Source organism: Artemia sp. Qi Xiang Cuo, chromosome 20, assembly GCF_049724085.1.
Source record: "Artemia sp. Qi Xiang Cuo chromosome 20, ASM4972408v1, whole genome shotgun sequence".
NCBI classification, from domain to species: domain Eukaryota; kingdom Metazoa; phylum Arthropoda; class Branchiopoda; order Anostraca; family Artemiidae; genus Artemia; species Artemia sp. Qi Xiang Cuo.
In genome coordinates this window covers 42,122,472-42,145,701 of record NC_142813.1, presented here as the reverse complement: position 1 = coordinate 42,145,701, position 23,230 = coordinate 42,122,472, and the positions used below count along the sequence as shown (strand labels likewise).

General features: G+C 34.7%; 1 protein-coding gene across 1 annotated transcript in view; it reads left to right on the top strand.

Annotated features, from left to right (window-relative positions):
* The window catches only part of LOC148940227 (uncharacterized), a 132,020-nt gene that overhangs the window by 66,600 nt on the left and 42,190 nt on the right, over positions 1-23,230 (top strand). The window contains exons 3-6 of the mRNA XM_089106102.1: positions 172-606; positions 3,959-4,249; positions 8,263-8,489; positions 13,048-13,196. Of these exons, the coding sequence (XP_088962228.1) occupies positions 172-606; positions 3,959-4,249; positions 8,263-8,489; positions 13,048-13,196 (1,102 nt within the window). The remainder of the gene's footprint in view (positions 1-171; positions 607-3,958; positions 4,250-8,262; positions 8,490-13,047; positions 13,197-23,230) is intronic.

Sequence of the window (23,230 nt, the reverse complement as noted above, 5' to 3'; positions counted from 1 at the left end):
ATTCTTGAAGAATTGAAGGACGTGCTTTAAAGCAAGTTTGCGGCAGATTTCATACATATTCGGTTTGAAATCCCAGCTGCACTATTTAAGGGAGATAGTTACTCTTATTTACTAATGTTTGTTTTTGTTTAATACAAAACATAAATTGAAATAAAAAAATTAATTTTTCAGGGTTTATGTCTCAAAATCCTGTCAACGATGTCCAATTTCAGTTTCCAAATTCAGCTCAACAGAACAAGCATTCAGAAAATACAAACCCAACTGTTAGTCAACATTACCAAGGTTTCGCAGAGTCCAACTTTCAGGCAGTAGGATCACAGAGTCCAACAGGTGGTACCACAGGTCACGGAGTACATCAGCCGTACCCAAATGCTGGAGATCCTGTCAACTACGTGCAGTCGTCATCACATATTTCACCTAATGTGGAGCTAAATCAAGCACAAAGCACAGCGGCAAACTTTGAACAGGCTTCAATTGTCTCCAATTCAAAAATAAACCAGAATTATGGAGTTTTACAGCAAGATTCAGGAGGCCAGGACTTGGAGTCATCTCATTCTCATGCAGCAGAGCAATACAATCCTTACCAGCAGCCTTCTGAAAGTACGGGTACAAACCCTAACTCAATTCACTACAGCTTATAAAGTATTTATAATTACCTATTTTGATCTGGTTCACTCTAGACATCACTCCCCTTAATATAGCTTAACCCCCAATATACTGTAGAATCCCCCCCTACCTCATGAAAATATATTCTTAGACAGCTATCAACACGACTTTTGAAAAGGGTTTATAAAGGCTTAATAACAGTTTTAAGGGCTGGCAACCAATTATTCGGTTTTTTACATCATTGTCATGTAAAAATAAATGTCATGTAATATTGATTGTCATGTTATATTGCATCATTTGTGCAATTTTGGTTTCCTAAGGAAAATGCAAATAACCTCAATATTTTTCTTTGTGAAAATTTATAAATAATCTAGAGCCGCTCTTTAAAATCTCTTATATAAATAGTTGATATGAGCCACAAACAAAAAATTACGATTTCATTTCCTCAAAAAATTACGACATATATATATATATATATATATATATATATATATATATATATATATATATATATATATATATATATATATATATATATATATATATATATATATATATATATATATATATATATATATATATATATATATATATATATATATATATATATATATATATATATATATATATATATATATATATATATATATATATATATATATATATATATATATATATATATATATATATATATATATATATATATATATATATATATATATATATGCAAACACAATACAGAACACACACAAAATATAAATATTTTATGTAAACTACTTAATTTATGCACCAGAAAAATTGTTGTGACCCTGTAAAAGTTAAAATGTGACCTTAAACAGAACACAAGAACACAATACAAAACACATACAATATAAAGATTTTATATAAACTATTTAATTTATGCACCAAAAAAATTGTTGTGATCCTGTAAAAGTTAAAATACAAGTATCAGGCTTTTCTAATTATAAAAAAAAGAGGAAGAATAAAAATAAAATCAAAGGGGATCTATGACAGATTCAAAACAGCTAAAGAAAACACTAAGAAGTCAAGAATAAAAAGAACCCAATATTACAGTTTACACAATAGCACACATTATAAAAAAAACAATCTGCCTCCTTGTTTCATTTTTCTTAATTTCTCTTTTCTTTGTTATTAAACAAAATGATAATATGGTTTTTGGTGTATAATAATATATAATGTATGTATAATAATAGATATGTGGTATACTTAATTACGAATTAAGAAATGGTGATAAATAATTAGATATAAAAACAAATCTTAGTATGTACGAATAAAATCACACTTAAAAAATATCAGCCCTACAAAAGCGAACAAAATAAAAATATAAGAGAAGAAAGAATATTCAAATTAATACAAGAGAGGCGATCCATTCTAGGAGCTATATAGCTGAAGATTGCACAAGAAAACTAATATAGCTGTAGATACAAAAAACCTACAAAGAAATACTAAGAAGGTTAAGTTTAAAAACAAAAACATTATTACGGTTTGCACAATGGCATACACTATGCAAAAATTAATCTAGCTCTCATGTTTCAATTTTCTTAATTTCTTTCTTCTTTATTTTTATTTTACCAAAAAAATCATATAGGCTACTAGAATATTAGATGAATTTCGGAGAGATTAAAAGAAAAACGAACAAGAAATAGTAAAAACAAACTAAGAAATGGTGATAAATAAATAGATACAAAAACAAATCTTAGTATGTACGAACAAAATCACACTTAAAAACATTAGCTCTTCTGCCTCGGGTTCTCTGTTTTTCTCTTCTTTGTTGTTTCTTAGAAAAAAAATCGATAAACAAGAGCAAAACCAAATTAAGAAATGGTGATAAATAAAACAGAGGTAAAAACAAATCTTAGTATGTACAAAAAAATCACACTGAAAAAATATTAGCCCTACAGAAGCAAACCAAAAAAATGTAAGAAAAGGAAGAATATTCAATTTAACATCAGAAAGACGATCCATTCTAGGAGCTATATAGCTGAGGATGCACAAGTAAAATAATATAGCTGAAGATACAAAAAACCTACAGAGAAACACTATGAAGTTTGAGCATAAAAAAAACATTGTCATAGTTTGCACAATAGCATACACTATGCTAAAAGTAATCTACCTTTTATGTTTCATTTTTCTTAATTGCTCTACTACATTTTTCTTTATTACCATTTTTCTTTATTACATATTTTCTTTATTTCTTTATTTTCTTTATTAAAATGGCTTAAGGCACTAAAATGCTATTTTATTTTTATTTCTTGAGTGCAAAGGCTTCAGACAATAAAAGGTCTACTGCTGAAATCCCTTAACCACTTAACCGTGATCGAAAACTCTTAAACTGGTATTTAAAATGCCCCTCTTTAATACTCTCTTTCCCAGGCCCCTTTGAAAGTGGGAAATATAAAAAAGGAGTTTTGAAAAATTAACATGTGAAGAAAAAAATTTCATTCAAATACGAAGCTAATTCCTCAATGACCGACGCTATTTATTTTCATATCTAAAATTTGTTATTATTTTATTTTTATATTATTAAAATTATTATATTATTATTATATAATTATTAGATAATTATTATATTATTAAAATTATTTTCATATCTAAAATCATAACTAAAATTGATTATGAAACAAATTCTTAGGAATTCCGAAAAAGTGCTTGATACCAGGGCTTGTCTTCTTTTTTGACCGAGGGTTCAGTTAAATGGGGTTGAGTTGTACAGGATTTGAGTCAAACAGGGGTTCAGTTGAAACAGGGTTTAGTTAAATGAGGCTGAGTTTCCTGGGAGTTAAGTCTCACAAGACTTGAGTTGCACAGGGGTTTAGTTAAACGGTGGTTCAGTTGAACGAGGGTTCAGTTAATTGGGATTGAGTTGCAGGGGGGTTCAATTGAACGAGGATTCATAAATGGGGTTGATTTGCAGGGATTTGGGTTGCTCTGGGATTGAGTTAACAGGGAATTTAGTTGCATGAGGGTTCGGCATCACGAGGGTTCAGTTAGATGGGTTCGGTTGCACGGGGTTCAATTACAGGAGGGCTCAGTTACACGCACACCACTGAGGACGATTGTTGTTAATTAGCATGGATAGCATTATTATTCTCAGAGTTTGTTTTTTTTTGGGGGGGGGTTCATTTTAAACCTTCTTCCACCTTACCCTCCTTCTGTGTGTGCCCAAAAAGCTACTGCTTGAATTTTAATAAAGAATAGAAAATTGTCACGATATTAACGTAATATATAGATCCCAAGACAGTAAAGATGCAGCCCCATGGATCTCAGTAAAGCTTTGCTTATGACTACGACAGAGTAAAAGTCCAAAAGTGCAATTTATTCTTTTTTTCAGATCAAAATTCTGCAGCTTTAGACAGCTCCAATGGGTACCCAACCGTTCCTCAAAGTGAGGCTCTTTCTTACACAAATGCAGATGCGTCGTTTGCGTCCTCTCATGATTCATATTCAAGTCTTAGTGAGGCTCAACCAGGGATATCAATTGGTAAGATAAAACCAAATGTAGATGGTCTGTTGTCCTCCTCTGGATATCAAGCACCCACCAAACCTCGTGGTGGTGAAGGTTTTGGTGGAAATGGAGCATCTGTTCCAGATAAATCCCCTGTTGTATACACTATTGTGCCAGGTAAGGTCATGCCAATATAACTAGAGTTTTAGAGCTGGTGTCTTGGCTACTAAACTTGTTTACCTACTAGCACGCGGCCCTGAAGGTACACTTCATAATTGAAATTTCTGACGTTAATTTGTTTTACGAAATTAAAATATGATACCCTGGGATCATTCCTTAAATAATGCCTGAATGATCCAGATTCTAAAGAGGTACAAGATTAATATATAGACTAAGTTAGGAGCAAAGGGGCTGTGGTCCTAGAATCTAGCGTGGGGCCCTGCCATTAATCAGATTATAGTTCTTTACATGGTGATGATTACTGAAACGGGTAATATGTCCATCTTCATACTAAAATTTATATACGAAGGGTCTTTTTTAGTTGGAATATTCACATAACTTAGGCCCTTTGCGCCTGGAGCTAAATATATTTGCAGCCGTGGGACACACGGGGACATAAAGGGTGCTAAGAGGTTGATATTTCAGAAATACTTGCAGTGTGATACAGGGGCGGATCCGTGATTTTTTTAGGGGGGCGCAAAATATGTTGATCCGACAAAAAAATTAGGGGGGGGCACAAAGTAGGTTGATCCGATAAACTAGCGTTAGGAGCAAGTTTAATTAACGCAAAATTGAGTTAATTAAGTAAACTGCTTTAGACTACGCTAGGGAGGGGGCGCAAACACCCCTCACCCCTCTGGATCCACCATTGGTGTGATACTCATAGTTTTTTCTTCTAAGTCACTTTTGCTTACTCAGCTACAAGAGGAAAAACCGCTGGAACGTGTAACTTTAAGCAACTGACTAAAATCAGGCTGCAGAGCTGATGGAATACTGGAACCAATACTTGCTCTTTCAGAATAGTCACAAGGTAGATACAACAGCTTATACAGCTTTATTAAAGGAGTTAGCATTCCTAACGAAAAATTTTACATGTGTTAATAGCCTTAGATGAACAAACTAAAAATTAATGGTATTGTTATTGAAAAAATGGAGAGAGATAGATAGAGAAAGAAAGAGAGAGAGGGGGAGAGAGAGAGGGAGAGAAAGAGAGAAAGGAGAACAGTCACAAGAGAACAGATGCAATAGCGTGTATAGCTTTGTTAAAAAAAAGGTTAGCAATTTCTAACGAGAAATTTTTCTCATAAGAAACAAAAATTCGTGTTAACATTGGCAAGTTGTTTAGGAAAAACTTTTTAAACTTATTTTTCCAGAGCTGTAAATGTGCTTTGACTTCTAACGAAGCAATTCTAAGGACATATGTCAAGTTTACTGCAACCACCTAGGGAGAAGACATTCTCTTTAGGTGGCTAGGAAATTGCTGTTTCTGCAAAAAAAAAATTATAGAATGTCGTCTTTCTCTTGGGAATTTTCCTGTTAGTTTTTTTTTATAGAGACACACTCCATTGATTAGCATTAAGTATTTAAAACTTTGGCATTTTGTTCATATCTTTCTGAGAATAAAACATATTCAAATTTTTATGCTTGAATTCCTAGTAAAATCATATATTTTAGCCAGAAATCAAACTTAACACTTCCGGCACCACTACAAATCAGCCTTCAGAGGCCAATCTGATCGTATCCCCTTATTACAATCATTAGGATTTTAACAACATAGAACTTGCTTTAATCTGGAATTTAAAAACCTCACCTTAGATCCTCCTTTGCCTCCGGAGAAGTCTAAAAGGAGTCACCAGCCTTCTTGGTAAGAATACTTCGACTTCTAACGAGATAATTGTCGAGAAATGTCACAAGTATACTCTTACCACCTATGCAGAAGATATATTTCTTTTATATACCTAGAAATTATTATTTCTACACATATTTTGTTTTCAAATAGTAGAATGTTAAAGGCACACAAAAATTATATGCAAAAACTTAGTTTGGTTTTTGCGGAAAACTAGACTTTTTTTTTAAGTTTACGCGTAAATGCGTCCCAAAACTTGGCCAACTGCGTTGGAACAATTGCAGTGAATCACTGAAGTCAAATTCAGCCCGAAGTTATTCTATCTAACCTTATACGTGGTTTCTGTTTTGCCAGGTGGTGCGCATTAGCACCATTTGGGCGATTTTTTGAGTTGATTGTGCATTGAATTTTTCAAATTGGCGCATTGTGCCAATTTTGCGCATATAAAAAAAAATTCGCCGCAAAGTGGGTGCATTTTGCCTTCGCAATAACAATGACAAAACTCAAAATTTTAAAGTCTAGTTTTCACTGACTGCTTCTACTGACAGATTCAGGAATCTGTCTATAAAGACAGTGGGAATTTTCAGAACCCCGTAGGGATTCTCTTATCGCATTCCAGGGTCCATGACGACCTACATTTTAAATTATCAAAGCGTATATTATCCTTAGCGTGAAAAACCAGATATGGGAAAATGGTCAAATTTCGAAAAAAAAAAAAATACAGAAAAGAGTGGGAAAAGCTGACCTATGGTCGACATAGCTCAAGCAGCTCTTTCTGTCTCAAGCATACCCATCTGCAACCCCTTCGTCGAGAGAGTGTTTTCTGTTATGAATCTTGTCAAGTACAAAATTTGTAACAGGATGCAGCTTAAAACGCTTAAATCTACTGTGACCATCTGACTTTGGCTAAATTGCCAGGGAAAGTGCTGCAGGGACTTTGACCCTACGCCCGCTATGCTGAATAGATTTACCATGACATACATGACATCAAAAAACCATCCAATCACAATGAAAATGAAAATCTTGAGGAAATTTTTGGTGATATAGAAGGAAGGTTAGCTGTTTAACTTTGTTTAACTTTGAAAATAATCTTGTATTCTAGTCGAAGATAAATACAATATATGATTTAAAAATGTACAAACTAATTCGAAGTTCATTAAAAGGAAAACACAAATAAATAACAATCGGAACTGTTGAACGACGTTTCCAAGTACAATTTTGTCTCATATGTATGTCTTTGGCTTCTGTTTCATGACAAAAATCTCTGAACATTGTCTTTGGCCTGCAATTTTATAGATGTCATTAATAACGGCCGGTCTAATCTCTAATCTTTGACTTGGTCGTTCTTGTCGTTCTAACTTATATTTTGAAATCTACGAAACATTTTGTTCTCATAACTAAGTTTGAGATTTTACATCTTTTTGAAGCTTAGAATTGTAATGTCATAAAAACATTGTATAAAGAAGTAAAATTAGATGTCATATACCTAAATGGCATTTTGGAGAGATGTGACCTTCAATGATCGTGCTTCTTTTTAGTTCTACATTACAAAATTCTATCTATTATTTATCTTTGTCAAATGCGTCTTTAACTTATACATTTTTGTATAACTTATCTATATTGCAAGATCAGTATACTGAGTTCCTATTTCTTTTTTTAGTTCTTTAATCACAATTTCTATTGTTGATAGGGAATAATTAAGCATATCAGCCAGAAAGTAATATAAAATAGCACCTTAGATAATGGCAAGTATTTTTTTTTTTTTTTTATTTTCTTTAATTCTCGCTTTTATTTAATTCTCTGACATACCAGAGAACAGAGGAAAATATCTTTCCTGTCAAGCCAGAGACTGAGAACAGAAAATTTCGACCACAAAAGCGCATGTAATCGGTCTAAAATTGCTTCACTGTTGCAGATTTCGGAAAATGGTGCCGAAATTTGTCAATGACGACTAGATTCTACCAATTTTGAGTTCTAGTATTCTGAAAAGCAAAATTTACACAATTTGCGCCTATTCTGTTTTTTTTTTTTTTTTTTTTTTTTTTTTTTTTTTGAACTCCACCCAAAATTCGAAATGTCAAACTCCACCCCAAAAGTATTTAGCGAAAATATGCCAATGGCACATTTTCGCTTCCCTTGGTGCGCTATCTTATGTCAGGCACCTGGCATCACTGCCTGGTTTTGCTTTTTAGGATTCAACAGATCTATGGGCCAAATTTGATGGGGAAAATGTCACAATTGCTATATCAGAAATCCATTTAGTAACAGACCAAAACCCTTGCTGCGTGAACCTAGAGCTAGTCCCAAAAGATGATCAAAATTTATTCGGACCTTTCCCTTTAAGATGGAGGTTCTGGAGGCTTGTTTGGCAACAGTGACGACCCACATGATAATATTTTGTCTGCTGTTGTACATTTATTCTTGCTATCTTCTGTGCTCCTTCCTATTGGCATGGGCATTGAAACAGCTGCTGCAACTGCAAGTACATCACTAGGAAGAAAAAGAAGAAATGTGATCGACAATCATTCTTCAGGCTTTCTCGAAGAGGATTATATTGAACAGGAAATTAAAGTAACATCTCATTATAACGTTATTTTATTATTTTTTTTTTATGTGTTTATAATTTGCAGACAAAAAATCATAGACTTTGATTGGGAAAGAAAGGACGAAAGAAAAATTTTCATTTTTGCAATAATGTGGAAAACATGAAAAAAAAATATTGCGCAAAAAAATATTTATAGCCTATAAAACCAATAGCCTACTAACTTTTTCCGCATTAGCCAAACTCAGAGGTGGATGTTTTTCTTTTATTCTTCTAAACGATTGCGGTGACCGATGAAACCTGTTTATAAAAAACAGATTAGTGATAGACTGGGTTTAAACAGCTGGAGCTGTTTCGATCATGAGGAATGGCTCTAGGTTTCCAATGATCTATAATCTCTTTTCTCTATCTCTATAACCATTAGGGATATTCTTGTCGAAACAGAACAGTTCGACAAGAACTGTGCCCATGAACTTTTTGAAAAAAAATACATACTAGTCAATGACACATCTCTACATTAGGTTTTCATTCATTATAGTTCTTGTGAGTTTGGGTGTTTGGAGGGATTTACGCTGACTAGCCTTCTTTGTTCTATTTTTTATTTTTTTTATTTATTTTTTTTTTTTTTAGCAAAAGCTGTTTCCTTATCGTAGTATATTTTCAGGGACGAATGTATAATCAGTAGGATTTTATAGGCCTGAGAATGCATGTGCAAGCTTTTAGCTCTTGTTGATAAGAGTAAAAATGCTGGAGATCATATAATAGATAATACGAGGCTTGCGCATAGTCTAAATCTAATTGAAGTTCCAAGGACTTCTGACAATCTGACTGTCTGATTGCCAGCTGTCTTAACCGTTTTGTGCACACTTGAGGAGGAAACATGGGTCTACTCTGGTGGGAGATTTCACTTTCACGAGGCCATATCTCTTTCAATAATTTAAATAGCATGAATAATGTGAAATGGAACACTTTGACGTTGAAAGATAACACCATATTGACTGACAAATATGGACTTGTTAAACAGGACTCGATACAAGCATCGAAAACTGATATCCCAAAGCAAGAAAACATTAAATTGGTAGATATACAATTTATTCAATTAGCCAGGAAGTATGAGGCTTATAGAAAGGGAATACAACTCATCATGAATAAGAAAGTCTTAAAGCCATGTTTAGGTTTCTTTCTTTTTTTTTTTTAACATTACCGAGGATAGAATTTCAGAATCACCTGTAGGATTGTCAGAGGCTACGCTAGGGTGTTGCCTAAGTAAAATTTATGTGCTTCCCATGCACTTTTTTTATTCTTTCACTTTCCCCACCCATTGTCTATGGAGGAGGTGGTCATAAAAACTTCGGAGTGGGATCATTTGAACTACTTGTATACGCGACTACTTGTGATTGTAACCATTCGCAACTGTGACTACTTGTCACTCCGATTGCAACAACTTGCGGCCGCAACTGTTTGTGATTGTGTCTGTAACTTCTTGCGAGTACGACTACTTGCGACTGCGAATAATTGCGACTACTAAGATTTCGAACGTGATAGTGACTACTACAGCTATTTCTATTGCTACTGCTGCTGTTACTCATACTACTAATGCTGAAGTAAAACATTGCATGCAACTACTTGCGATTGCGACCATTTGCGAAAGCAGCTGCTTACGACTGAGACTTGCAACTGCGCCTTCTTGCAATACTCACTACAGCTACTTACGGCTGAGACTACTTACGACTACACCTTCTTACGATTCTGACTGCGACTAGTTGCCTCTTTATTAACTTGCAATTGTGACTGCAAAACTCATGACTACAACTATTTAACATTGTGACTACTAGCAACTGCAACTACATAAAATTGTAACTTTCATTAAATCCAACTGTGAACTTTTGCAACTACGATTACTTACGACAGCGAATACTTGAGACCACTACTATGATTTCAACTGTGAATGCGACTGCTACTGATACTACTATTACTGCTACTACTATATGAACTAAATCAAAAAGTTTAAATGCATCCAGGTTGTCAAAATGGCATAGATGCAATATCTCCGGAAGGGTAATAAGTTGAAACTTTTAGGTGCCATTTAGTTTTTAAAACCGAATCAAAAGAAACTATGTGTATCCAGGTTGTCAAAAGAGCGGCTGTAGAATATCCCAGAAACACCTAAGGGTATTACGTTGCAACATTCAGGGTGTGTGCTTGGGGATACTGAACTGTATCAAAATACACTATTTACACCAAGATTTTTAAAAGGGTATATCTGTAATATCAAAGGATTAACTGAGTTTTTTGGTGGAGACTCTCAGGGCATATTAAGGGAGATGTTGAGCCAAACCAGAAAAAACTATGTTCCTCCAAGTTGTCAAAAGGACGCATCTGAAATATACCGGAAATAGCTTTAAATTAAAACTTACAGAGCATGTCGAGAGGCAGGTTAGACTAAATCAAATGACAATATTTGCATCCAAGTGGTCAAAAGTACGAATCTTTAATATCTCAGGAACGGCTAGGTGTAACAAGTTAAAACTTTCGGAGCATGTTGAGGGGGGTGTTTATATTAGTCTTGTTAATTTAAATTCAGTCTTAAATGTCTTATGGGGTAATTTGTTTAAATTAATATTTAAAATATCAGACAAAAATTATTTTCATTATTGAAATGGCTTTTATAAGCAAACAATACCTAAATTGCGTGTCTTGTCAAAAATGTAATAAAAGGTGCAAAAAATATACCAATTCAAAAGCAAACGAGCAACAATTTTTATCAATCCAAATCAATACGAAAAAGAATCCATGAAATAAAAAAGAAAACTTTCCTAATGAGAAAAATTTAGCTATAGACTATGTACAAGGTCGGGGAATAGGGGATTTACGGAAGTGATCCCAAAAATATTATTCATAAGAAAATTTACATTACAGCTGAAAGTAAATATTTGGTTATTAGGCTCATGTTGTTTTGTTGTCAACTTTTGCATTATTTTCGGACTTATTTATCACGAACTGTTGGTTAATAATGCCAAATTATGTTAATATGAAGAAAAAGAATAAATGATTTTATATGATTTGTAGCATATAGCTATCATGTCCAGGCATTAGATGGGCCGATATAAAAATGAGACAGCAATTAGTATTATATTTGGAACATGGATGGCCGCAGGGTTGATGGGAGAATTGGTGGTTAATCGGTGACAGTACTAATGCATTGTATCTTACACAACGTTATATACTGTATCGGGAAACACTAAAGAAAACCAGTCAAACGGGTATTTTCAGTAGAGAAATGGATCGCAAAGCGTAGTTTCTCATAGCGTTTACAATATTTAAACTATTGTTTTTTGGAGTTTCGGGGGGGGGCGGGGAAAGGTCCTAGGTTAGGTTACGTATTTAATGTATGCTATGATTTACCCCCCCCCCCCCCTAAAGTGCAAATATATAGCCCAAACTTGTTTCTAAACTATTATATTTGCATCCTATTTTATTTCATTAGCATTAACCAAACTTCACTTCTTTCGTGTGTAAGTTATAATGCATTAGTACCTCGGTGACTCTATTGTAATTATGAGGTGGCCAAAAGAAAGGAGAGCATAGTAGAAAGAAACAATAAAAAAAATGTATATTCCGAGGAGATATTTTACGCAGGGGGGGGGGTGTTTACTTTTCGAGTTTATTTTTGGCAGGGGTACATTCCGTGAGGGGTATTTCCCACGGTGGTACTTTCCGCGGGGAGTATTTTCTGCAGGGGGTATTTTTGTGAGGGGGGATTATTTTCCTTTTTTTACGTGGGGGATTTTTTTTGGGGGGGGGGGTAAAGACTTAAGGCCTTAGAATCAGCAGGAAAAACCAATAATGTGTCAATGGTCGTAAACATTCCCTTTTTAATTTAAGATTAAATTTACTTGTTCTTGTTACTTGTTAATTTAGTTCTTGTTTGTTTAAAGTTTTAATGTTGCGCCATACTTATAGGTTTAATCTTATCTATTTAATTTACCTATTTAGAAACCTAAAACAATATTTGTTTTTGTTTTTAAATATTATTAATGAATTACTGAGATTAATGACTTAATGAAAAATTGCTACTGCTATTTCGAGTTCACATGTGTACACTATTTTTTTTTAATTTGAAAACAATTTTGACGTTTTTGCCGCAATATCAGCAATAAGCGTTTTCAGCTATGGGTTCCAATCCCCTGCTATAGCTCTAAAACCGACTCTGTAAAAGGCTTAATTTACTATGCGGATCCAAGCCCTACTTGAGCCTGAAAACGAAGCTAAAACTTCTTGGCTCCTAAATTTTCACAACGAAATTTCATTTTTTTTTCCCCAAAAAATCCCTACATCTTGAAGACTTGTCCCTGAAAGCTCCCCGAATTTTTAAGACTTGTCCCCGAATTTTAATATTCGAGAGTGGAAGCCCTGCGACCACTAGCAACTAAACTAAGGTTGTGATGTATATTGCCATGGACGACACCCTTGGTATCAAATGTGTATCATGTTTGAAAAAAGAAGACGCTATAGTTCTACAGTGCCCCTCCCTTCCCCAAAATGAAGTCCTTCAAACGTGCTCAAAGCCTTTGTTGATCATTTCAGGCTCATCAACAACTAGTTGCTCAGTACATTCTTCATACCGAACTTGGTAAAAAGTCAAACCAATGTTTAGAAAGTATCGCCTGCTTAGGAGCAACACAACAATATAAGGATATTTCGTCTTCTTTTCTAAGCAAGAAAGCAATGCAGTTGTAAGTATCCTCTTTCTAAACGACTTAATGTAGACCAATGAGATTGAAAAATTAATAAAAGAGGAAACTATTGTGCTTTAACATGAGATTGAAAAGAATTAAAGCTATTAGTACTTGTTAGGGTCATTGCCACCAACTGCTACTGAAACAATGTTCCTTGGTCCAAAAGACTTTTATCTAAAATCAAATGCTTCAACAATGATCAACACCGACCAAAAACAGAACCCTGAAATAAAAAAGGTACTTCAATTAACAATGTATAGCGAGAATTTAATCCATGTTTTCTTTTCATAAAGACTTCTGGAAAACATCAGGATGTCAGACTATTTAGAAGATTAATGTAACTAACCATCGGTATTTTAATATTCAGGCCCAATTTTATAGTCAACTGTACAGCAATTTAAGAAAACAGATTATACTGTATTTCTTAAGCACAGGGGTTCATGTGAACAAAGTCATATAAAATTCGAAAAAATAATTCAAAATCATCATAAACATTTATTCATATCATTCCTTAAAGCACCTTGCTTCACTTTACCCCCATCAACCTCTTGACGGATAAACATAGTGCGCACTTTATATGTTCCCATTATAATTTACAATTGTAATACCATTGTAATACATTATAATAAACAGTTGTAATACCCAATTTATCTTAATCTTACTGTCGGGCCTTACAACCGTTTCCTATTGTAAAATATAGCAGGAATAAATATAGTGAGATGTATATTTATTCATCAGGTGGGGAATAGGGGAATTCGAAAGAGAGAGAGAGAGAAAAATAAGTATTTGTGAACTGTTTTAAAGTAGTTTTCAGAATTTCTTAAGGTTCATTTTGTAGCGGCTTAACAATCACCCTCTTTACTTCATAATATGTAATGAAAATTTTTCAGTCTATTCTTTGCTTTTAATAAGCGATTTTGGGAAAAATCAGGATGCTAGATTATTTAAAAGATAGATGCGTTGGTGTTTGAATAATCAAAGTCAATGTTATAGTTAACAGTATACTGCTTTAGTAGAATAGGTTATACTATTAAGTAAACGTGAAAATAAACACTTAGAAAATATTAGATGGAGACATGAATTATTTATAACAAATAATATTACCTAAATACGCAGATGTAATAAAAAAAATCTGCTGATTTGTTGCATTCTAAACTTGTAACCCTATGTTATTTGCAAAAGAGTTTCAAGTCCTGTTATCAGTGATTGGTTGGTTTCGAATGAGAGTTAGAAGTGTGAATCAGTAACCCAGAACCCAGTCAAATTCGACCCACCTCCAAAAGTCAATAAATCTGAAAAACTGAACAGATAGGGTTTGTGTAAGCATAGGGTGGCTGGCTCTCAACCGCCCATTGCAGTTTCTGGCTGAAGGGCCAAGAAACGGAGATCAGCACCGCCGGTAGAGACTTTTAAGTGCATTGCCGTATCTTCTCCTTTTTTGTACCATTTATTCCCTTTGAGGTTTGAATCAATATTGGGGAAAAAACTGCTTGACTGAAAAATTCAATAAGTCACAAAAGTTGCTGAAATTATAATTACATACAAAGTTCACCATTTTGGTTCCATATCCGATCTTGATTTTGTCTTCTTGACTATCCTGAAACTCCAGAGCGTCATTGTTGACTTATCTGATGATACGCTAGCAAGTGACCCCTTACACTTACAGCTTTGCGTGAATTTTTTTATTCCCTAAAATCAGTCAACGGTCTCATTGGTTTTCTGGGATAATATTGGTATACCACTATTTCAAAGTGTTATGGATTCTATGCTATCTAAAATCAAAATTCCTTTTCAACTTCTTCCTACATCTCTGAATTGCAACAGCTTGGATCTAAAATTGTTATCTTGCTGAGATTACTCTTTTGCTTAAAGTATCTGCCTCAGCGGCGGTATTGTCTAAGAGAATTAAGATTGGTACACGGAAAAAGGGCTGGAGCAATGACCCAGTGCTACAACTGGCAAAGAACCGTCACAAAGTATGGTTTAAGATAGGGGTGGATTGTGATCATCCAAAATCTGCTTGATTTTTAGGATCCTCAAGTTGACTAAAAAAGAGTACCGGAAAGCTGAACTACTTTTCAAGAGAAGGCAGGTATTTATTTTGTCTCGTGATAGCCGAAATAATCCACAGTTACTGTAGAGCAGAGTATGAAATTTCCCTTCTTGGTTTTGTTCACATTCTAATCCTAATGATTAAACTTCTTGGGAAAGACATTTCTCCTGGTTATTCTCTGATGACTCACCACCACTAGACACAACTTTTCGGCAGCTTCTCCTTCACCGTTTTTATCGACTAGACATAGATGAATCTTCTTTCTACCACGTCATCGTCTGTTCTTATGCTACTTCGTCTCATTAAGAAAGACAAAGCTTCTGGTTCTGACGGACTGCAGCCTGAGCATTTGATTTATGGTACTTCAGAACTAGTTGAACATATGCCTTTACTTTTCTAAGCTTTTATTGCGCAGCAATTTGTACCGACTGCACTATGCGAGGGTATCGTGACGTATGTCCTCATAAAAAATAAGGGCCCTCAATCGTGTGTTTCCTATTGTTCAATAACAGTTTGTTCGGTTATTGCAAAACTATTTGAAAAGATTCTACTCTTAAAAAAATCGAAAGATGTGATCAAGGAGACCATCAGTTTTGCTTTTGCGCAGGTCTTGGAGTTGGGAATGGACATGCGGTTTTCGTGTCTAGTTTAGAGAGGCATGAGAGAATTATAACCTTTTAACTGTTTGTGCAATAGACATTTCTAAGGCATTTGGTTCGTTCTTGCAGTCCCAAGCTATTTTAGCACTTTTGAGGAGCAGGTTAAACCCACTCATTTGTGCTTCTCTCTGGCAATGGTATTAAAACTCTTTTATACCTGTCCGCGTCGATATTCTTTATGGCAGCCGAATTTCTATACATCATGGAGTAAAATAGGACTTAGTTTTGAATCTATGCAGGCCGCCGTGAATAGCCTCTTTGCCGGGTTGTTTGACATCGGGCTGTCAGTCACTTCTGGTAAAACTGAATATCCAGTTTTTGGTTGTCATCACCCAGCTGATTCAAAATTTAGGTTAGCACTGCCACAATTCCTCCCTCTGCATCTCTTTAGTACCCTGGGCTTGAAATCAGGACCTCAATTCGAGCATCACGGTCACTAACAATCTATGTGTTGAGAGAAAGAGAAGAGGGACAAGTCCTATGGACTTCTCTCTAGAGTTAAAGGCCAATTTGACAAAAAAAACACTTGTTCTGCTTTATAACTCGTATTCCCCCTCCCCTTCATCTGTGTTTCTTGTGCCATTATGGAAGTTTCTTACCATGTCGGGACGTCAGCAAGTTCTATATGTCTTCTTCAAATTTTTTGAGTATTTTCTCGGTGTTCCTATCTGGTTTCGTAACAGTTTTATCTCCAAACTTTACAGAGTTTTCGAGATATGTGATAAGATGGGTGTATTAGTAAGCATATTCAGAAAGCGATCTGAATCAGTCGTAGATTTTAGGTTGGTTTGTTTTAATCATTTGTGAGCCATTGTTAGTGTATTCTTAGTGTTTGCGATGATAAGTGTTTTTATTATGTATGTTTCTCGTTTTTTTATTTTATCTTACTCTGTACTCCTCTTTGTGCATTTATGTATAGAGAGTTCAAATATATTAATATTAGTACTATTATAGTGTCACACTGGAGCTTTTGAAAAAAAATGATTTTTGTAGTATTTTCAATTCCTAAGAAACGCTTCTGTTTCTTAATAGGTCTTCTGTTTCGAAATAGATTTTCTGGGCTTCTCTTAAATCTATGTTGTGCAATACACAGCAGTTTGAACCACCATAGGCTAATTGCTATAATAAAGTAAATTAAATAGATTATAATTTTCCCAGGCTACTAAATACATTACAATTTATCCTGTCACATTAAAAGAGCATTTCCAAATAATTAAAAAATACGATGGCCATAAAATTGGAAACGGCGAAAGGTTGCAAAATGCTTAATAGAGACCGGAACGACTTTGAACATAGCACATATCCTTTCTAATTTACTTCCCAAAAAAGCGCCTTTTGCGGGAAATATGATAAGAAATGAGCCATTAAGAATATAATTTATTGTTATTACAATACGAAAACTTGGCAGCGTTCTAAAAGAAAGAGGGGCGCCACGGAGAGTGACAATCCACTCGCAAAAGGCGAGCCAAATTTTGAACTACGCCGTAGGAGCAAAATTGTCTCTGCAGTTTTAGTGTCGATTGGGACCTGGACGAAACTTTTATATAGACCCATAAACTAGATTGGATGAAAAAAACAAGAAAGGGGATCTACAAGTTGAATCGTAACCAGGTTAATATTTCAGAGGGGGGTCCAAAGCAGTGTTCTTTTCATGGAAGGGATCCATATTTTTTAAGCTTGCCTACACATGGAGAAGGAGAATGTAAAGTAACCTCTCATCCCCTAAAATCAATTCAAAGAGCAATATCCAAGAAATATATCTAGCAATGCGGAAGGTTAGCACTTAAGACCATCCTGTTAGTAAGCCTAATACATTGAGCAAAAACTGAGTTGGGGTAATCCTTCTTAAAATTCCACAGCCATTGCAAATATTTATGTTTGCATCTAAAGCAGTTTTTAAAAGCTATAAAACAGTCATGAGTATTAATAAAAGCTTTAAAATGGGAATAAATAAATATGGTATATTTTGTTTATGTCTGAAATCTTTCCAAACAGGTTTTACTTAATTTCGGAAATTAGCAAATGGAAAATTTTTGGTCTCAAGACGCTCTCTTCTAGTATAGGTCAACTTCCATTTGAGAAAATCTCCATTCTCTCCTAATTATCGATACATGCAAAAATGAGGTCAGAGGCATTAAACAAAAATTATTTAGGGCGGACGTTAGACCCAGGATTTTTTAAGCCTACATTTAGACCCTAATAACTAATTTAATTAAAAAATCAAGTTTTTTCAACTGAAAGTAAGGAGCAACATTAAAACATAAAACGAACAGAAATTATTATTTATATTAGAGGTTTCGCCCCCTCGTCAATACATCGTTCTTTAGGCTAAAGTTTTTTCAGTGCTTTCAAAAAAGCTATCTATTCTAATTAAGCGGCCGAAGTGATTCAGGGGTTTGTGATTCGAACAAAATTCAAACTTTAGCGTAAAGAGCGTGGTATTGACTATGGGGCGAACCCCTTCATATACATAATAACTTCTGTTCGTTTTAAGTTTTATACTCCTCCTTACTTTCAGTTGGAGAATCTTGTTTTTTTTTTATTAAATTTCTGATAGTTTTAAATAATGTTGGGAAATCCGGCGCCCCCTTCATAGAAATCTCCCTTCCCTCAATGAAAAATCTTCCATGTAAAGACCCTCCCACGTGACCCCTCTTCCGAACCCCCCCCCCCCCCACCACCAGAAAAAATCCCTCCTGATAACGTCCGTATACTTCCCAATAACCACTAGTATAATAATAGTAATAATAATAATAATGTATTATTAAAGCTTTTTTACAGCCATATACAAAACAAGAAAGAAAAGAAAAAGGATAAATAAAATGAAGACATATTAAAATCACTATCCTCTTAATCAACATTCATACCTTTCAATGCAAAATTTACCACACTTACTACTGTCTGTGGTGAATCTGAACTTAAAACCCTCCGAAGTAGCCAATCATTACCCTCTTTCAAAATTTCTCCCCTTATGTGAAAAAGCCGCCGGCATCGCAGGAGGAAATGACCCAGCCCAAAACCAATCTCACCACATTTTAGACAAGTACGCTGCGTGTCCGGACCTTCTCTATTTTTCCAAACTTCTTTTCCTTGTATTAGTAGACAATTGGCTCGAAGCTGAATCCATGTTTTCATATACTTACTAGGTAATCCCAGCTTCAAATATGTCTCCTGTCCATAGATCCGCTTTATATCTCTATACAAAGTAAGACTAGTCGACTTATCTAAGGCTGTCCACCAAAGTTGAATTTCCTGGTCGTGCAATCTTGCTTGGAATTTCTGTATGAAGTTTTCTTAGTGGTCCCTGTCCTCCATTCCACGCGTCTGAAAAGCCTGTTCCCTGTAGTATTTTTCTGATCTGTGCTGTCCAAGTGGTTTTACTTTTTTGGGTGAGAAGATCTTTATAAGCAGCAAGAATAAGTCTTTCCTCGGGTAAATTCAGGATTTTGAGCCAAAACTTGATCATCTGTATCTTTCTTCGTATTGTTAAACTGTGGATGCCTAGGTCACCTTTCAATACTAGAGAGTGAGTTGCTTTATGCAGCCCATATGCATGCTTGTAGTATTGTAGTTGTAGAGTTTCTAATGCTTGTGCAGTCTGGTAGCCCCAAATTTCTGCCCCGTAATGCAGTATGGGTAAAACTTTTGTGATAAATATATGCTTATGAAGGCTGAGATCGCTTATTCCTGTTGTAACGTTGCTTCTGTAAATACCGAAAACTGCATTTTTCCCTTTTGTCGTAGTTGCTGATATATGTTGTGTCCATTTACCATTTCGAGTTACTGTAAAGCCCAAATATGTTGCTTTCTCTTCTATTTTTAAAATTTGACTTTCCAAATTAAACCTGGGGGGGGGGGGGTAGCTCTGGTTGCTTTTTGTTAAATATCAATATTTGGCTTTTCGATACATTAGCCTTCAGTTTCTTTTTCTGCAGATATTCTGCCAGGATATTCAGTACAGACTGTAGATTTTCCTCAGAATCAGCCAGTAAAATTATGTCATCTGCGAAAAGCAACATTGAAAGATTCAAATTTCCAAGACGAAGTGTTGGTGCCCATTGGCGTTGGAAGAATTGCATTATATCATTAATAAATATACAAAATAATTTTGGAGATAAAGTACTTCCCTGTAAAACTCCCTTACTTACAGGAAAAGAGGAAGAGAGACACTGTTTCGGAATTTTCACAAAACTTTTAGTCCATGAATACACATCGAAGCTATTATATTCATAAACTGATGTGGTATTCCAATTTCACTCAAAGCTTCAAACAACAAAATTCTAACTACGTTATCAACGCTTTCTGTAGGTCTATAAGCGCAGCGTATAATTTACTATTTCCTTTAGAATATTTTTGTATCATTGCATTTAAAATGAATACTCGATCCACTGTCGAATATCCCGGTCTGAATCCACCTTGTTCTTCATTTAGAATACTATTCGCCTCCATCCATTTACCAAGCCGTTTGTCCAAAATTTTCTCCAAAATTGTTCCCCCACTGTTTAAAGGACTTATAGGTCTTTTAAAAACGGCGGGGCTACCTTTTTTAAATAGGGGAAATACGAGTGAAGTCTTCCAAGCTAGTAGCCAATGTGTCGTAGATATTACTAGGTTAAACAATGATGTTAGTAGTAATCTAAGTTATACTTTGCCAAGGCTCCTGTACCAGACAGGTTTCTGGTGGGTATAGCCTGGTTTGGTGGGTACAATCTGGTTTGGTGGGTATAATCTGGTTTGGTGGGTATAATCTGGTTTGGTGGGTACAGTCTGGTTTGGTGGTTATAGTCTGGTTTGATGGGCATTGTCTGGTTTGATGGGTATAGTCTGGTTTCGTTTTTCAAAGAGAGTGAGTATGTTATTTGCTTGCGGATATAGGAACTTCCATGTTATTTGCCTGCATGTATGAGAATTCCAAAGCTATTTGCTTGCGTGTATAGGAATTCCCATGTTATTTGCTTGCGTGTATAGGAATTCCCATGTTATTTGCTTGCGTGTATAGGAATTCCCTTGTTATTTGCATGCATGTATAGGAATTCCAATGTTATTTGCTTCCGTGTATAGGAATTCCCATGTTATTTGCTTGCATGTATAGGAATTCCCTTGTTATTTGCTTGCGTGTATAGGAATTCCCATGTTATTTGCTTGCATGTATAGGAACTCCCATGTTATTTGCTTGCGTGTATAGGAATTCCCATGTTATTCGCTTGCGTGTATAGGAATTCCCATGTTATTTGCTTGCGCGTATAGGAATTCCCATGCTATTTTAAGGGCTTATGTCCCCTCCCATGCTATTATAAGAGTTTATGACCCCTTCCTATGCTATTCCAGGAGCTTATGTTCCTTCCTATGCTATTATAAGGGCTTTTCCGTGTGGTTTTTCTTTACTTGGTACCCATTAAAAACAAAATTTTTGTGTTAAATAAGTAGTTCTTATATCTTTTAAAAGAGCTTTAAGGGGCTTTGAGAGACTCGATTGCCTGATTCCGTGTGGTTTTTCTTTACTTGGTGCCCATTAAAAACACAATTTTTGTGTTAAATAAGTAGTTCTTGTATCTTTTAAAAGAGCTTTACGGGGGTTTGAGACACTCTGTTGGCTGATTCCGTTTGGTTTTTCTTTACTTAGTGCTCATTAAAAACGAAATTTTTGTGTTAAATCATTAGTTTTTGTATCTTTTAAAGGAGCTTTACGGGGTTTGAGAGACTCGGTTGTCTTATTCCGTGTGGTTTTTCTTTACTTGGTGCCCATTGAAAACGAAATTTTTGTGTTAAATAAGTAGTTTTTGTATCTTTTAAAGGAGCTTTAAGGGGTTTGAGAGACTCAGTTGCCTGATTCTGTGTGGTTTTTCTTTACTTAGTGCTCATTAAAAACGAAGTTTTTGTGTTAAATAAGTAGTTTTTGTATCTTTTAAAATAGCTTTAAGGGGTTTGAGAGACTCAGTTGCTTGATTCCGTGTGGTTTTTATTTAATTTTTGCTCATTAAAAACGAAGTTTTTGTTTTAAATAAGTAGTTTTTGTATCTGTTAAAAGAGCTTTAAGGGGTTTGAGAGACTCGGTTGCCTGATTCCGTGTGGTTTTTCTTTATTTGTTGCCCATTAAAACAAATTTTAGTAACACATTCTACACTGTGAGCAGTGTAAAAACAAATCCTCTTGATATTATTTGAAAACATCATTACATAATTTTTTTTTTTGTAAGTATCTTAAAATGACAAAATATACTTACGGCTCTAACAATTGTGCTCTATGATTGGTCAGAGACACGATGTGGCTTTCCCACTGGTATTCTATGTCCGGTTATCGACACTATCTAGTCTATTGCATGTATTAAATGAGTATTTTTTTACGCAGTGGAACGATAAACACATAAGTCATATCTTACAAAAAAAAAGTGAAGATGGAGCATTTTAATAAAGTGTGTTCACATAACAAGGTTATTGTAGCATTGAATGCCGACAAGGAGAAGTATTTGAACTATGAAACAAGTACAAGTGGTAGCACTATTGGAAATGTATGCATGCATTATCATGACAGTAAGGAATTAAATTTCTTTGGAATGCCGAAAAAATTCAACTCTTATGTTGGTGGTTATGCGAGATTGAGATCTCCAGAGATGATTGTACTCAAAGAGAATGCCAACATCAAAATAATCGTTGATGATAGAGGACAACTCCTTGCTACTGTTGCAGGTAACACATTACCTACTGATATATCCAATCGTCAGCTTTCGGGTATTAGCATTCAACGGATGGTCAAAAAAAGAAATGCCTACTCTGCTACTAATATCGTAAACCATATCTTGTCTACGTGCCGAAACTGTTACCTGTGTAAAAATAATGTGATAATAGACAGTGAAATTGCCAGAAAAATAAAAAGGGCATTGTCAGAAAATATCACTATGGAATATAAACATGAATCGATGAAAAACAAAAGCACCAGCAAACGTTACTGCCATTGATCAAACAGTCAATGAACCAAATAATATCAAAGACGAAAAGCATATTGAGCATGTTGATGAGACACCAGTAAAAACTGTGTATGACTCAAAATAGAATAATGATTATTCTACTGATTACGAACTAAGAGAAGAAAATAGCTACAATATCAAGAGAGAACACGGTGAATTACTTTATGGAACAGATTCAAAATGTCCAAAGTTAATCATTGATATTAATAATGTATCATAATATATTTTTGTATTAATATTCTACATAGCATTATTTCATTAAAAATATTACATTGTTATGTGTTCATTATTTTTAGAGTAAGCTCAGCTAGCATATCAAACGTTTAGAATCTCTATTAAAGCATTGGAGATGTAA